General features: G+C 38.8%; 1 protein-coding gene and 1 non-coding gene across 12 annotated transcripts in view; one reads left to right on the forward strand and one right to left on the reverse strand.

Moving 5' to 3' along the window:
* Positions 1 to 12,925, forward strand: part of LOC113523173 (phospholipid transfer protein C2CD2L) — a 79,557-nt gene that overhangs the window by 45,110 nt on the left and 21,522 nt on the right. For all 11 annotated transcript variants that reach the window (XR_008252494.1, XR_008252495.1, XR_008252499.1 and 8 more), the window contains exons 3-6: positions 1,544 to 1,636; positions 5,743 to 5,846; positions 9,853 to 10,002; positions 12,217 to 12,343. Coding sequence is in view for 1 of the 11 variants with exons in the window: in XM_052891891.1 (XP_052747851.1) it covers positions 1,544 to 1,636; positions 5,743 to 5,846; positions 9,853 to 10,002; positions 12,217 to 12,343 (474 nt within the window). In the remaining 10 variants the exon portion in view is untranslated. The remainder of the gene's footprint in view (positions 1 to 1,543; positions 1,637 to 5,742; positions 5,847 to 9,852; positions 10,003 to 12,216; positions 12,344 to 12,925) is intronic.
* Positions 3,758 to 3,830, reverse strand: Trnac-gca (transfer RNA cysteine (anticodon GCA)). Its single transcript has one exon. It is a non-coding gene; the product is annotated as a tRNA-Cys (tRNA).

The raw sequence follows: 12,925 nt of genomic DNA on the forward strand, positions 1-12,925 counted from the left end.
ACTTATTGGTATCCCAACAGCGTATACCATAGCGCAGGCACCATTTCATTATTTCCTGTCCACTGCTGAACATAGACCTACCCCAGAAGGGAAGCCTTGCCAGTAGTTGCCACGCTTGGCAGGCTAGTTAGCAACCGCAGTTAGGTCTTGGCGATGTTTTAAGAGGGACGCTGCTGCCCATCCTCTGACTATTCAGTTCCCTTAGTCGCCTCTTACGACACCTACGGGAAAGGAAGGGCTGGCCTATATCACACGGCTTTACTATTTTTTTTTTGATGGATGGTAATGGTATGGTGGCCCCGCCTGCGCTATCGGTATACGCTGGCGGGGCACCAGTGAAGGGTGATAGACGAGAATGAAAACAGGCCAGTTAGCCCATCATGATGAATTCATCAGGAACTAACCATGATAGTTTCCAGGGGGAACCGCGAGGAGGTCGACCTGGTTGGGTATATTGCTAGCAATGGGATTCTCAGTCTCCATTACTAACAATCCCTTCCTCCCTACGGCTTTACCATTAAAAAAATTTACTCGTATGGCCGATGACCTTTTATTCCGCCATCTTAAAAGTATACTAAAACCAATAGATCAAGAGTCGAGCAGTTAAATAAATGTTTCAATGTCGCACGTTCGAACCGTGTCGAAATAAACATAATTATGTATACTAGTATATTCATTAACAAACAAAATGGTCATTTAATGGATGGGCTAATGGCTAATGTCGTGCCTTGTACGCATAGGCACTAAGTTCTGATCACGATGTTAACTGTGTGATAGTTTTGAAGGTCATGCCAATATGGCGGACTGTGCCTTATATTTCTGGAGAGCGTCGCGACGCGGCCAATATGGCTGCCACAAAAAATTGCTGTATCTTGAATTTAAATTTTTAACTAACTCCACGGTGATAGAAAGCGCTGATAACAAATTGTTTTTAGTGCCAGCAATAGATGCGTCCGTTGCCATGTTGAATTCTAATATGCTTCGCGAAATTTTATGCAAACTGTAACTGATGATAAACAGTTTGATCGGAGGCACGATGAAATTCTATTATTTCTAAAATATAGAGATGTGAATGTGATACATGAACATAGACCTCCCCGGTGGGGGGTTTTGCCAGTAGTTGCCACGCTTGGCAGGCGGATTGACAACCGCAGTTAGGCTTTAGAGATGTTTTAAGAGGGACACTGCTGTCCATCCTACGCCGTCCCTTAGTTGTCCTTTATGACACCCACGGGAAAGGAAAGGGTGGCCTATTCTATGCCGGGACCACACAGCCATGTGTATGTTTATATTAGTCTAATTATATGTCTCTAATATATGAATATATCAAGTATTACTTTATATTTCCTCTATTCAATAATGCACCGCCTACTTATTTCTCTGTTCGCCTAATGGTCGACTGGTAGAGAACACCGTCCGGTGTTAAGTCCGCCATATGTACATAGAATTTTACTGTGCATTAAAGTTTAAATAAATAAATAAAAGCTAGTAAGTAGTATTTAAAATGACAATAAATGTGAACCATATGCTTCTATTGTTCCAGCAAGGTATCGGAGTGGAGTTGGTGCGAGCCCTCGACTCCCACCCGCCCACCATTTCCAACGTCTTCTGCGAGTGTGACTCCAGAGATGATGTGGTGAGTATTCATTAATTTATTTATTAATTCAATTAATCATTAATTCACATACAAAAATTGTTTCTGACCGAAACAGGTTTTACAGCCGAAACCGAAACCGAACTTTCGGCCTTGGTCTCAGTTTCGGCCGAAACCGAAACCGAAACTTACTGAAACATATTTAAGATTTCTCTTCTATATTAAAATCTAGTATTGTATTTTTTACACAACTATTTACACAAACATATAGATAGTTAAAGGGTAATAATAAACACTAACTAAAGTATGTAACAAATATGTCATATATATTTATATGTAAAAACGTATTAAAATTATGACTTACTCTTGGAAGTAAACTTGAAAAAAAACTTTCAGTTAGACACACACTCAACAAAAACACACACACAAAGTTTCACCGCGGTCGAATGTTTCGGCAAATTTTTGGCCGAAACCGAAATTAAGGCCGAAAGTAGAATTTCTGGCCGAAACCGAAACCGAAAGTTCGGTCGGATGCTACAAAAAATATATACATACATTTCATATGTCCATGGTACTGCTCATGTCTATAGGCGACGGTTACCACTTTCTATCAGGTGGGCCGTCAGCTTGTTTGCCATTCTAAGTTGCATAAAAAAATATAGATACAGCATCAAGTCTCAAAAACGAGTCAGCTAATTTGACAATTAGCCGATTCGTTTTTTTTTTAAATGTTTTATATACTCACGCACACAATGTATCTTGACGTATCTATATTTAATTATTAAATAAATAAAATTACTTTTTACGCATTAAAAAGATGCAAAAATTATAAAACAAAATAAATAATTATAGAAGTTATAAAGGAATCACGCGTAACTTATCACGTAACTTTGTATGAAAAAGTTGAGCCGTTTTTCTCAAAGTATTTGTATGGAGACAGTCTATGTATATAATCTAAAAGTACAAGTTGTATTGGTTAAAATTATCAACGGAACATACTGGGGGAAAGGGATTGTTAGTAATGGAGACTGAGAATCCCATTGCTAGCAATATACCCAACCAGGTCGACCTCCTCGCGGTTCCCCCTGGAAACTATCATGGTTAATTCCTGATGAATTCATCATGATGGGCTAACTGGCCTGTTTTCATTCTCATCTATCACCCTTAACTGGTGCTCCGCCAGCGTATCCCGTTAGCGCGGGCGGGGTTACCATACCATTTGCACTCATCAAAAAAAAAAAAACGGGACGTACTCATTACACCGTTTGATAGCAAGACAAGGATGTGGTCACACGTTGTGGTTACGGCAAACGGCAAACGCGTCCAATGTTTTGATTGGTTTTGATTGACGATATCATTCATGTTGGAACGCATTTGTGCATTTACTAATCTTTAGGGACTTTGTTCACGTGACCTGGTGGTTTTGTAAATTATTTTTTATTTATTTATTTATTCTTTATTGTACACAAAAAATTACAACATATAATATACTCGTATATAAAATAAAGATGTACAACAAGTCAGCTTAACTCTGTAAGAGTCCTCTTCCAGCAAACTCTGAGTGGAAAGGAGCATTAATTTATAGTTATTTTTTTTTTATTTTTACAACACAAGGGGCAAACGAGCATGCGTCTCACTTGATGGTAAGTGACTACCGCCGCCCATGATCACCCACAACACCAAATGCCGTTGGTGATAATGGAATGGTAACCACGCCTGCGCTATCGGTATACACTGGCGGGTTACTAGTGAGGGATGATTGGTGAGGATGATAAGGCAGGTCAGTTAGCCCATCGTGACGAATTCAACGAAAAATTAGTTACGGTGGTTTCCAGGGGGATGGATGGAATGGTGCTATTTGACCCTATTACTGATAATCCCTTTCCCCCCAGACGATATTGATTGACCGGGTAAAGAGTAACCCATGTCCTTCACCGTCCCAAATAGCATATGTCGATTTTTAAGACGCCGTTTAAGCGCCAAGGGGTAAAAATCGACCCCATTTTCAATTTACTTAAAAAAGATGAAAGTTTTTGAGTCGGTTTTTTATTGTTTGTTACCTCATAACTCCGTTAGTAGTAAACCGACTTGGAAAATTCTTTTTTTATCTAACGATCTGTATATACATATAGTAAGATAAAAAAAGCGATTCCCTAAACCTGTAGGGGACACCCGGATTTGAACCGGGGGACCTATCGATCTGCAGTCGATTGCTCTGCCACTGAGCTATATCCCCTATTGGTCTATTCTGTTAAATAACAAATTACATTATTTTCTAAATAAAAGAGCGTAGGATGTTGATATGAATGCCCAGTATAGAATGAGCTCATCAATGCTATCTTTAGTGTTTTATTAGTATTGTATTCTTTAATAGAACTAATATGGTAATGGGTCAAATTAAATTGGACATTTGCTCGCAGCTTAAAATTCGAGAAACTTTAGTAATTTAGTTGAACAGTAACTTTTTTAGTAGCTAAACATATCCGATCAATACATTTTGGTTGATGTTTAAATTTTTTAATAAATGAAACCATTGATTGCGCGACACCATTGAAGGGTTTATCACCCTTCAATGGTGTCCCGTCATATCACCCGTGAATATGAATTCAATGTGACAAATTCATAAAGAATTAATCAGGATGATAGCCAGAGAGACCGCGTGGAGGTCGACCCGACTTATTAGCAATATTTTTTATAATACATAGAATTTTAGAGCAACCAGTTTCCATCACTAACAACTTCCTCCTCCCATACTGATGTTTGTTTGTTTGTAACATTTTATTGTACAGTATACTCTTAAATTATAGAATATAGAGTTCTTAACAAAATAAGTGAAATGGCGGACCTATCCCATAAAAGGGATTTCTTCCAGTCAACCTTTGAGTGTCTGATAAAAACTGTGAATTGGTGGAGACAAAAATATAACTAATTTAAAAGAAATAGAAAAATAACAGGAGTTACCCACAGTTACAACACGAGTCCAATAATAATACTGAATAATAAGACACATCTAAATGATACCTGGTTTTTTTTTTACGTCAGGAAAAATGCATCATGCAGGTCACAGTTTAGGGCCCGTTTGGTTACGTCGGACTCCTACCGGCTAAACGACCTGACGATATACCTCCCAGCTCACAACGACAATGCCGAGGGATCCCTTTTGAAATTGACCTTGACAATGACACGAGCCCCAATGAAGGGTAACTCCACCTAGGGGCGTGAAGGGTATATGCAACACGCCCCCACACGGTCCTCATTCCCCCCTGGTGAGCTTCGGATGGCCCTAACCATTCTCCGCCCAGGACCCGATATGAGTCGATGCCCACCTAGGTAGGATTAGATGTCCAACGCGTCCCCCCCTCTGTCCGCGGAACGCGTCGAAGCGCCGACACCGGGCGCACGGCACTTAGAAGTGCCGCCCACCCGATGGTCTTAATGATACCTAATCTATCTCATCATCATCATATCAGCTTTTAACTGTCCACTGCTGAACGTATACCTCCACCTTGGGAGCTTTTGCCAGTAGTTGCCACGGTTAGCAGGCGGATTGGCAACCGCAGTCAGGCTTTAAAGAAGTTTTAAAAGAGACGCTGCTGCCCACCCCTCGTCTAATACATCTAAATTGGGAGGAAAGGGATCGTTAGTAATGGAGACTGAGAATCCCATTGCTAGCAATATACCCAACCAGGTCGACCTCCCTGGAAACTATCATGGTTAATTCCTGATGAATTCATCATGATGGGTTAACTGGCCTGTTTTCATTCTCATCTATCACCCTTCACTGGTGCTTCGCCAGCGTATCCCGTTAGCGCAGGCGGGGTTACCATACCATTATCACCGATTAAAAAAAAATACATCTAAATTAACTGAATAAAAAACTAATACTGAAATAAAAACAAATAAACGAATCCTATAAACTGAGTTGTGACCATTTTGTATTGTTACGGCACACGCACAAAAGGGAAAATTTTACTTGGATTTATGTATTTTATTTTTAATCATTTATGTTATCTCGCTTTTTGTGTATATTTGTGTATGTTGTAATTTGTGTGCTGTAAGTAATGCAAATTGATTATCTATCTGTCTATCTGTTATATCTCTATGCATTATACTTCTAATATTGATGATCTTTTTTTTACAATTTGCAGACGATCACGTGTGACTGCGAAGCCACGCCTGCCTTTCAGCTGAAGGCCTTCAGCCAACGCGGCGAGAAAGTGGAAGTGTCTCATTACAGGGTCAACGTTAACAAGTACGTATATGGGCCAAACCGTTGTCACCCTTCACCTTTTCTCATTTATTTTTATTTGGGGTCGGCGCAGTTTGTCTTCCTCTTTTATAAATCAGGGATTTTTTTAATGGGTGATAATGGTATGGTGACCCCGTCTGCGCTATCGGTATACACTGGCGGGGCACCAGTGATAGATAACTAATGAGGATGAAAGCAGGCCAGTTAGCCCATCCTGACGAATTCTACTAGAATTAGCCACGATAGTTTCCAGGGGGAACCACGTGGAGGTCGACCTGACAGGGTATATTGCTAGTAATGGGGCTATTTGACCCTATTACTAACAATTCCTTTCCCCCAATCATGGGAATTTTTTTTGATGGGTAAAAATGGAATGGTAACCTCGCCTGCGTTAACGGGATACGCTGGCGGAGCACCAGTGAAAGGTGATCGATGAGAATAAAAACAGGCCAGTTAGCCCACCATGATGAATTTACCAGGAATTAACCATGATCGTTTCCAGAGGGAACCGCGAGGAGGTCGACCTGGTTGGGTATATTGCTAGCAATGGGATTCTCAGTCTCCATTACTAACAATCCCTTTCCCCCCAATCATGGGGATTACACGCTATCAGGTCGACCTTCACGCGGTTCCCCCTGAAAACCATCGTCATTATTTCTAATAAAATTGGGTTAGCGCAACCAATGGTCAAGTTAATGGATGAAATGATAGAACGAGTAGATACAGCGCGTAATTTGGGACTGGTAATTGATCCTGAGCTTCGTTTTGAAGCTCACATTAATGATATTGTACGAAAATGTTTTTATAGGCTCAAAATATTGTACAAAATGCGTGACTATCTATCTGTCGAACTGCGTAAGCGGCTAGTTGACACACTTATATTGTCAAAATTAAATTACGGAGATGTAGTGTATGGCCCATGCTTGTTATCAAGGACTGAACGTTTAATTCAGCGTGTCCAGAATGCTTGTGCCCGCTTTTGTTTCATGATACCACGAAGACATCATGTGACACCATACCTTAACAGGTATGACGTACTTAAAATGGCAGCCAGGAGAAAGTTGCATCTCTCTACTTTGCTCTTCGGTGTGATAGTATCTAATCAACCCCACTACTTGTACCAAAAATTAACGTGGAGGCAAAACTACTACATATTTGGGATGCGTGCAAACGTGAATGTGCTGAAAATTCCAAGACACAGAACGGCTGCATTTAGGGGTAGTTTCAGATATGCAGCCACTCATTGCTGGAACAATATCCCTCCACCATGTCGAGACCTGAAAGCGATAGTTACATTTAAACATCACCTAAAAAGACACTTCTTGCGAGAGCAGAAGTGTACATAGATCTCAGTATTTTATCATCATGTTTACTCGTAAGTAGGTGCCCACACTGTCCAACTATGCTTTTATTTAATTTGGTTTAAATGGAGGATACCATACTCGTATATGTATGATTGAATGGAAAATACTTATTTTTTCATATACATATATTTTATTATTTTTTTAATGTTTTTAATTTTTTATATTTACAAATGGTTTTACATATATTACTGAATTTTATTGTTTCTATATAATTTATATTTCTATTGACACATATTATAAAGGTACATATCTTTGTTTAATGGCCTAGGTGCAGCGAAATAATCACTGGTTAGGCAGCATCTTCGTTAAATAAAATTGTACATTAATGTTCATAACGGTAGATACTATAATTATTACTTGTTAAATTGAGTTTTTTTTTTTGCACTCAATGCATGAACACAGCCTCCCGCGTCGCTGATCTGATTGAACAGTAATAGTATGGCTAGGTTAGGTGATAGAACACTATACGAGTATATTGCCATCTCATTTTTCTTTATTCTGTATATGTGTGTGAACGTGTATGTATGTGTATGTGTATATGTGTATATATATGTGTATGTATGTGTATGTATGTATATATATATGTATGTGTCTGTGTATGTACGTGTATGTGTATATGTATATGTATAATGTAGATTTGTATATGTATAGAATACCAACGCACTACTTATATAACTGTTTTTTACTTGTGACGCTATAGTTCTTGCTGAAAAACAGCGCTGTAGCGCTTCAAGCGCTGCAGCAATATGCTGAGCACGGACCTACATCACAGAACATTGCGACACACACGCGCGCACGCGTACATTATAATTTAATTGCTATCTATTTGTATATAATTATTATTTTCTTTTGTTTGTTTTGTTTTTGATTTCTTTTGTTTTTGTTTTGTGCGCTACTGTGTGGGCCGCATGTTTCTTTTGATTAAATTATTTCTTTCTTTCTTTCTTTCTTTCTTATTGTAGACCAAAATCTATTTGCTATAAAGTGTTATTACGTACAAGAGATTCCTAGGCCTCGATATTTTTTTACATTGGTGACTTTTTTTACAGAAATACGGAAACACTGGCCATTAGACAGTTTAATATAGCCGTGTGTAGGTGGCGCCACACAACACTGAACATGTAACATAAATAGCATTGAAAATGGAAAACTATCTTGATACACATAAACAAACAAACAAAATTATCTTAATAATACATTAACGCCTTAAGTTTCCCCCATAAGAAAACCATACTAGCTTATTATTCACCAGAGGGAGACTTTGTACAAAAGTCGATTGCTTGGGTACCTCTGTCCCATTCGTGTTTCAACCGTGAAGCAGTTGTGTTTGCATGGCTGTGTTTCGGTTTGAAGGGTGGAATATGGCGTGAATTTACTGGGTACAGAGGAATAACACCGCATGGAATGGCAACGCATGGGGGGTGTCATGGGCGAAACAGTATACTCTGTTATGTATTTTTTTATACAACTTAGAATGGCAAACAAGCTGACGGTCCACCTGATGGAAAGTAGTAACCGTCGCCTATAGACATGAGCAGTACCATGGACATAACAGAGTATACTGTTTCGCCCATGATACCCCCCATGCGTTGCCATTCCTGAGGACTCAGGTGTTATTCCTCTGTACCCTGTAAATTCACGCCATATCCCACCCTTCAAACCGAATCATAGCCATGCAAATACTGTCCATGGTACTGCTCATGTCTATATGCGACGGTTACCACTTTCCATCAGGTGGGCCGTCAGCTTGTTTGCCATTCTAAGTTGTATAAAAGAATTTTTTTAAAAATTACTAAAGCGTTAGCCAGGCGGCTTGGAATAATATTTTATTTAGAGTTCTCCTCTCTCACATAGCGTTGTAATGGATTTCCCTAATACAGCAAAAACATTTGTAATATTTTCTTATTTTTTTTTTAATAAATAATTCATTTAAAATATGATGATTGGATTTTTTTAATGGGTGATAATGGTATGGTAACTCCGTCTGCGCTAACGGGATGCGCTGGCGGGGCACCAGTGAGGGATGCTAGGTGAGAATGAAAAGGAAGGTCAGTTAGGCCATCGTGATAAATACACTCCAAGTGTATTTATTCAGCACGATGGTTTCCAGAGAGGACCACGTGGCGGTTGACCTAATAAGGTACATTACTAGCAGCGTAGACGGGATTACCATACCATTATCATCCATTAAAAAAAACCACGATCTAATTCCAAACTAAGAAGGGTATGTAATGTGATTACTTGATAATTAATTGAATAAATAAATAACAAGATGGACAATCTTGGGGGGAAAGGGATTGTTAGTAATGGACACTGAGAATCCCATTGCTAGCAATATACCCAACTAGGTCGACCTCCTCGCGGTTCCCCCTGGAAACTATCGTGGTTAATTCCAGATGAATTCATCATGATGGGCTAACTGGACTGTTTTCATTCTCATCTATCACCCTTCACTGGTGCTCCGCCAGCGTATACCGTTAGCGCAGGTGGGGTTACCATACCATTTTCACCCATAAAAAAAATCTTTACAAGGGTTTTCATTGATTCGTTTGTTTGGCAACTATTGGCAAAACCTCTCCATAGGGGGAGGCCTATGTCCAGCAATGGACAGTTAACGGCTGATATGATAAATAATGGTATTTCAGATTCCGCGCTCGCCTGAATGTGGTGTGCGTGACCGACAAACTGACAGGCGAGCTCAAGTGCGACGGGTGGCCGGAAGTGAAGGTCGCTTTAGCCCCTGTCGGACCTCTGAGGCCTAACGCCACCGAGAGTAACTTACAACAACTAGTCAGGTAAGGAAATAAATTTAAAATATATTAGAACGCCATCTAGTTCGAAACTAAGTACTTTGTATTATGGGTACTAGACAACCGATAGAAATACTGTTACGTCCTTAATTCCCATTGTTTAATTTGTGATACCATCGATGATGGCAACATATACTGTTAGAGTGTCGTATAAAATCGAAGGAAAGAGAAGAATTCATGCGTCACTTTAATCTAAATTAATTTAATATTTTATTTATTTATTCAGTAGTACATATATGTGTACATACTATACATATACATAGTATACTCTGCTATGTCCATGGTACTGCTCATGTCTATAGGCGACGGTTACCACTTTCCATCAGGTGGGCCGCCAACTTGTTTGTCATTCTAAATTGCATAAAAAAAAACATGGCGGACTTAACGCTAAAAGCATTCTCTCCCAGTCAACCATAGGGAAGTGTCAGAATACTCGAATGTGGTACTACTAATTATTGATATACATACATACTAAAATTACATATATAAACGAATAAATATATATAAATAACAAATATACTTACACATATATAACATATACTATATTATACACGAAATTGAGAATAATATAAAGTACCTACTTAAAGTACGTGCTCGGATAAAGTAAAAAAGTGAGCATAAACGTTTTTTTTTTTTTTTTTGAAAGACAGTTTAGTCTCTTAATGGTTATTAATAATAATAGCAAAATAAGTAATATTGGTCTTATTCAATCTATATCAGCTTAACACAAGTGAGAAATTTTTGTAAATAATTGATGCCACATTAATTCCTCTCTTTCCGTGACTAGGGAAAGTAGATAAAACTTTATTTTAGAAATGAGTTCAGGATATACCAGTGCTGATATACCTAAAATAAAGTAAGAGCCCTTAAAATTAAAAAAAAAAAACTTTTATCTATGTAAATATGTCAAGATGTGAGTAATGGTTTACGCGTTCCGATGAGTTTATAAGTGTCTAGCGGGTAGATCCGGAAATGGAAATGTCAAACAGGATTTGATGGTGAAATCATTCTGAAAATTATTAAGATGCGAGCATTTCTTGCATTAATATGGAAAATTAGGTCGTAGGGGACATTGTAGGGCAATGCCCTACTTTAAAATGAAAGGCCTCAAGAAAATTTGATGGATTCGATTTTCGAAGTCACCTAATTATGGCTTTTGACCTACCAAAAAGTTCTTTTGCCTTTAAACTTGGGTCTAGCTACGGCCCTACGACCCATAACAATACTTTCTGAAAAAATACATATATTATAAAAATGCCTACAACAATACAAACAAACGACTCATTATAAAAATGTTTGTCCTGTTGTCTGTGAAATAATTGGCAATTGACAAAGTTTAAAATACATCTTTATAAGTTAAAACACATTTGTACTATTGACCTACAGATTTTTCTTTAACTACTATCTTTTACGCGTGACTTCGTCCACACGATCGGATTATAAACGCTGGCCGTATCTTATAGACAACATGGCGTTAATAGTAAATAAATACGACGTCATAGCGACGTCCGATGTCTGGTGGTCTACCATGAAATGAAATTCCGAATTTTCGCGCTCAATTTCGTGTTTTTGTTCGTACCAAAATCGACCTAGTAAATGAAACTTAATATTTCGTTCATCATAAATCCTATCCTAACAGTCCAGAAGAACGATATTTTAACATTTTTAAAAATTTTAAACGGCATGTATTATGTAATTTTACCAGAGGGAGACTTTGTATAAAAGTCGATTGCTTGGGTACCTCTGTCCCATTCGTGTTTCTACCGTGAAGCAGCTGTGTTTGCATGGCTGTGTTTCGGTTTGAAGAGTGGGATATGGCGTGAATTTACTGGGTACAGAGGAATAACACCTGAGTCCTGAGGAATGGCAACGCAATGGGGGTATCATGGGCGAAACAGTATACTCTGTTATGTCCATGGTACTGCTCATGTCTATAGGCGACGGTTGCCACTTTCCATCAGGTGGGCCGTCAGCTTGTTTACCATTTTAAGTTGTATAAAAAAAAAACAAATTTCTGTTCTGTTCGTCTCCGAAATTTCAGAATATATTCCATGGTAGGCCCTCTGATGTCAGCTCGTGGACTCGCCTGTGTTAATGTGAATTCGCTTATCACTTGTCTAGAGGAACTTGTCTTGATTATTTATTCTTATAGTTATAATGTGCATACACCCTTATGCTTTATAAATTTTGCATCCACAGTGACATAGTGGTGAGTGCCCTCCGCAACATACACTTAGAGTTCAATTTGGCGCAATACCCGACGTGTCCCAGGCTCAGGAGGTACGTGGACACCGCTCCACGGTTGCCCCTTCATTATGACTCCATGGTAAGTACCAGCAGATTTCTTAATACATGAAATTTAAGCAGCGAGATTTAGTAATGTGCGATAGTATCATTATACCTTGTTAAAACAACCTCAACTCTCTTGAAACCATGGTTATTTTTGATGAAACTTCACAATGGGGGCCAATTGACTTCCTTTAATCCTCATTCACCATCCCTTACTGGTGGCCCACCATTGGTGTCCGTTCTAATACAAGCAAGGTTGCCATTCATTAAGCATTTAAGATAGTGTTTCTTAAGACACCAACTTTTTTTTTTTTGATGGGTAAAAGTGGTATGGTAACCCCGCCTGCGCTAACGGGGTACGGATAGGGTGATAGATGAGAATGTAAACAGGCCCGTTAGCCCATCATGATGAATTTCTTAGGAATTAACCATGATAGTTTCCAGGGGGAACCGCGTGGGGGTCGACCTGGTTGGGTATATTGCTAGTAATGAGGTTCTCAGTCTCCATTACTAACAATCCCTTTCCCCCCTAAGAAACCAACTTCAGTTGTGTTAAAACCAGGTATTTTAATTTAAAATCTAGACTACTGAATTGTAACTGATTTTGATCATATTGCTG

Source organism: Galleria mellonella, unplaced genomic scaffold (genome assembly GCF_026898425.1).
Source record: "Galleria mellonella isolate WM207_F2 unplaced genomic scaffold, CSIRO_AGI_GalMel_v1 utg146, whole genome shotgun sequence".
Taxonomy (NCBI): domain Eukaryota; kingdom Metazoa; phylum Arthropoda; class Insecta; order Lepidoptera; family Pyralidae; genus Galleria; species Galleria mellonella.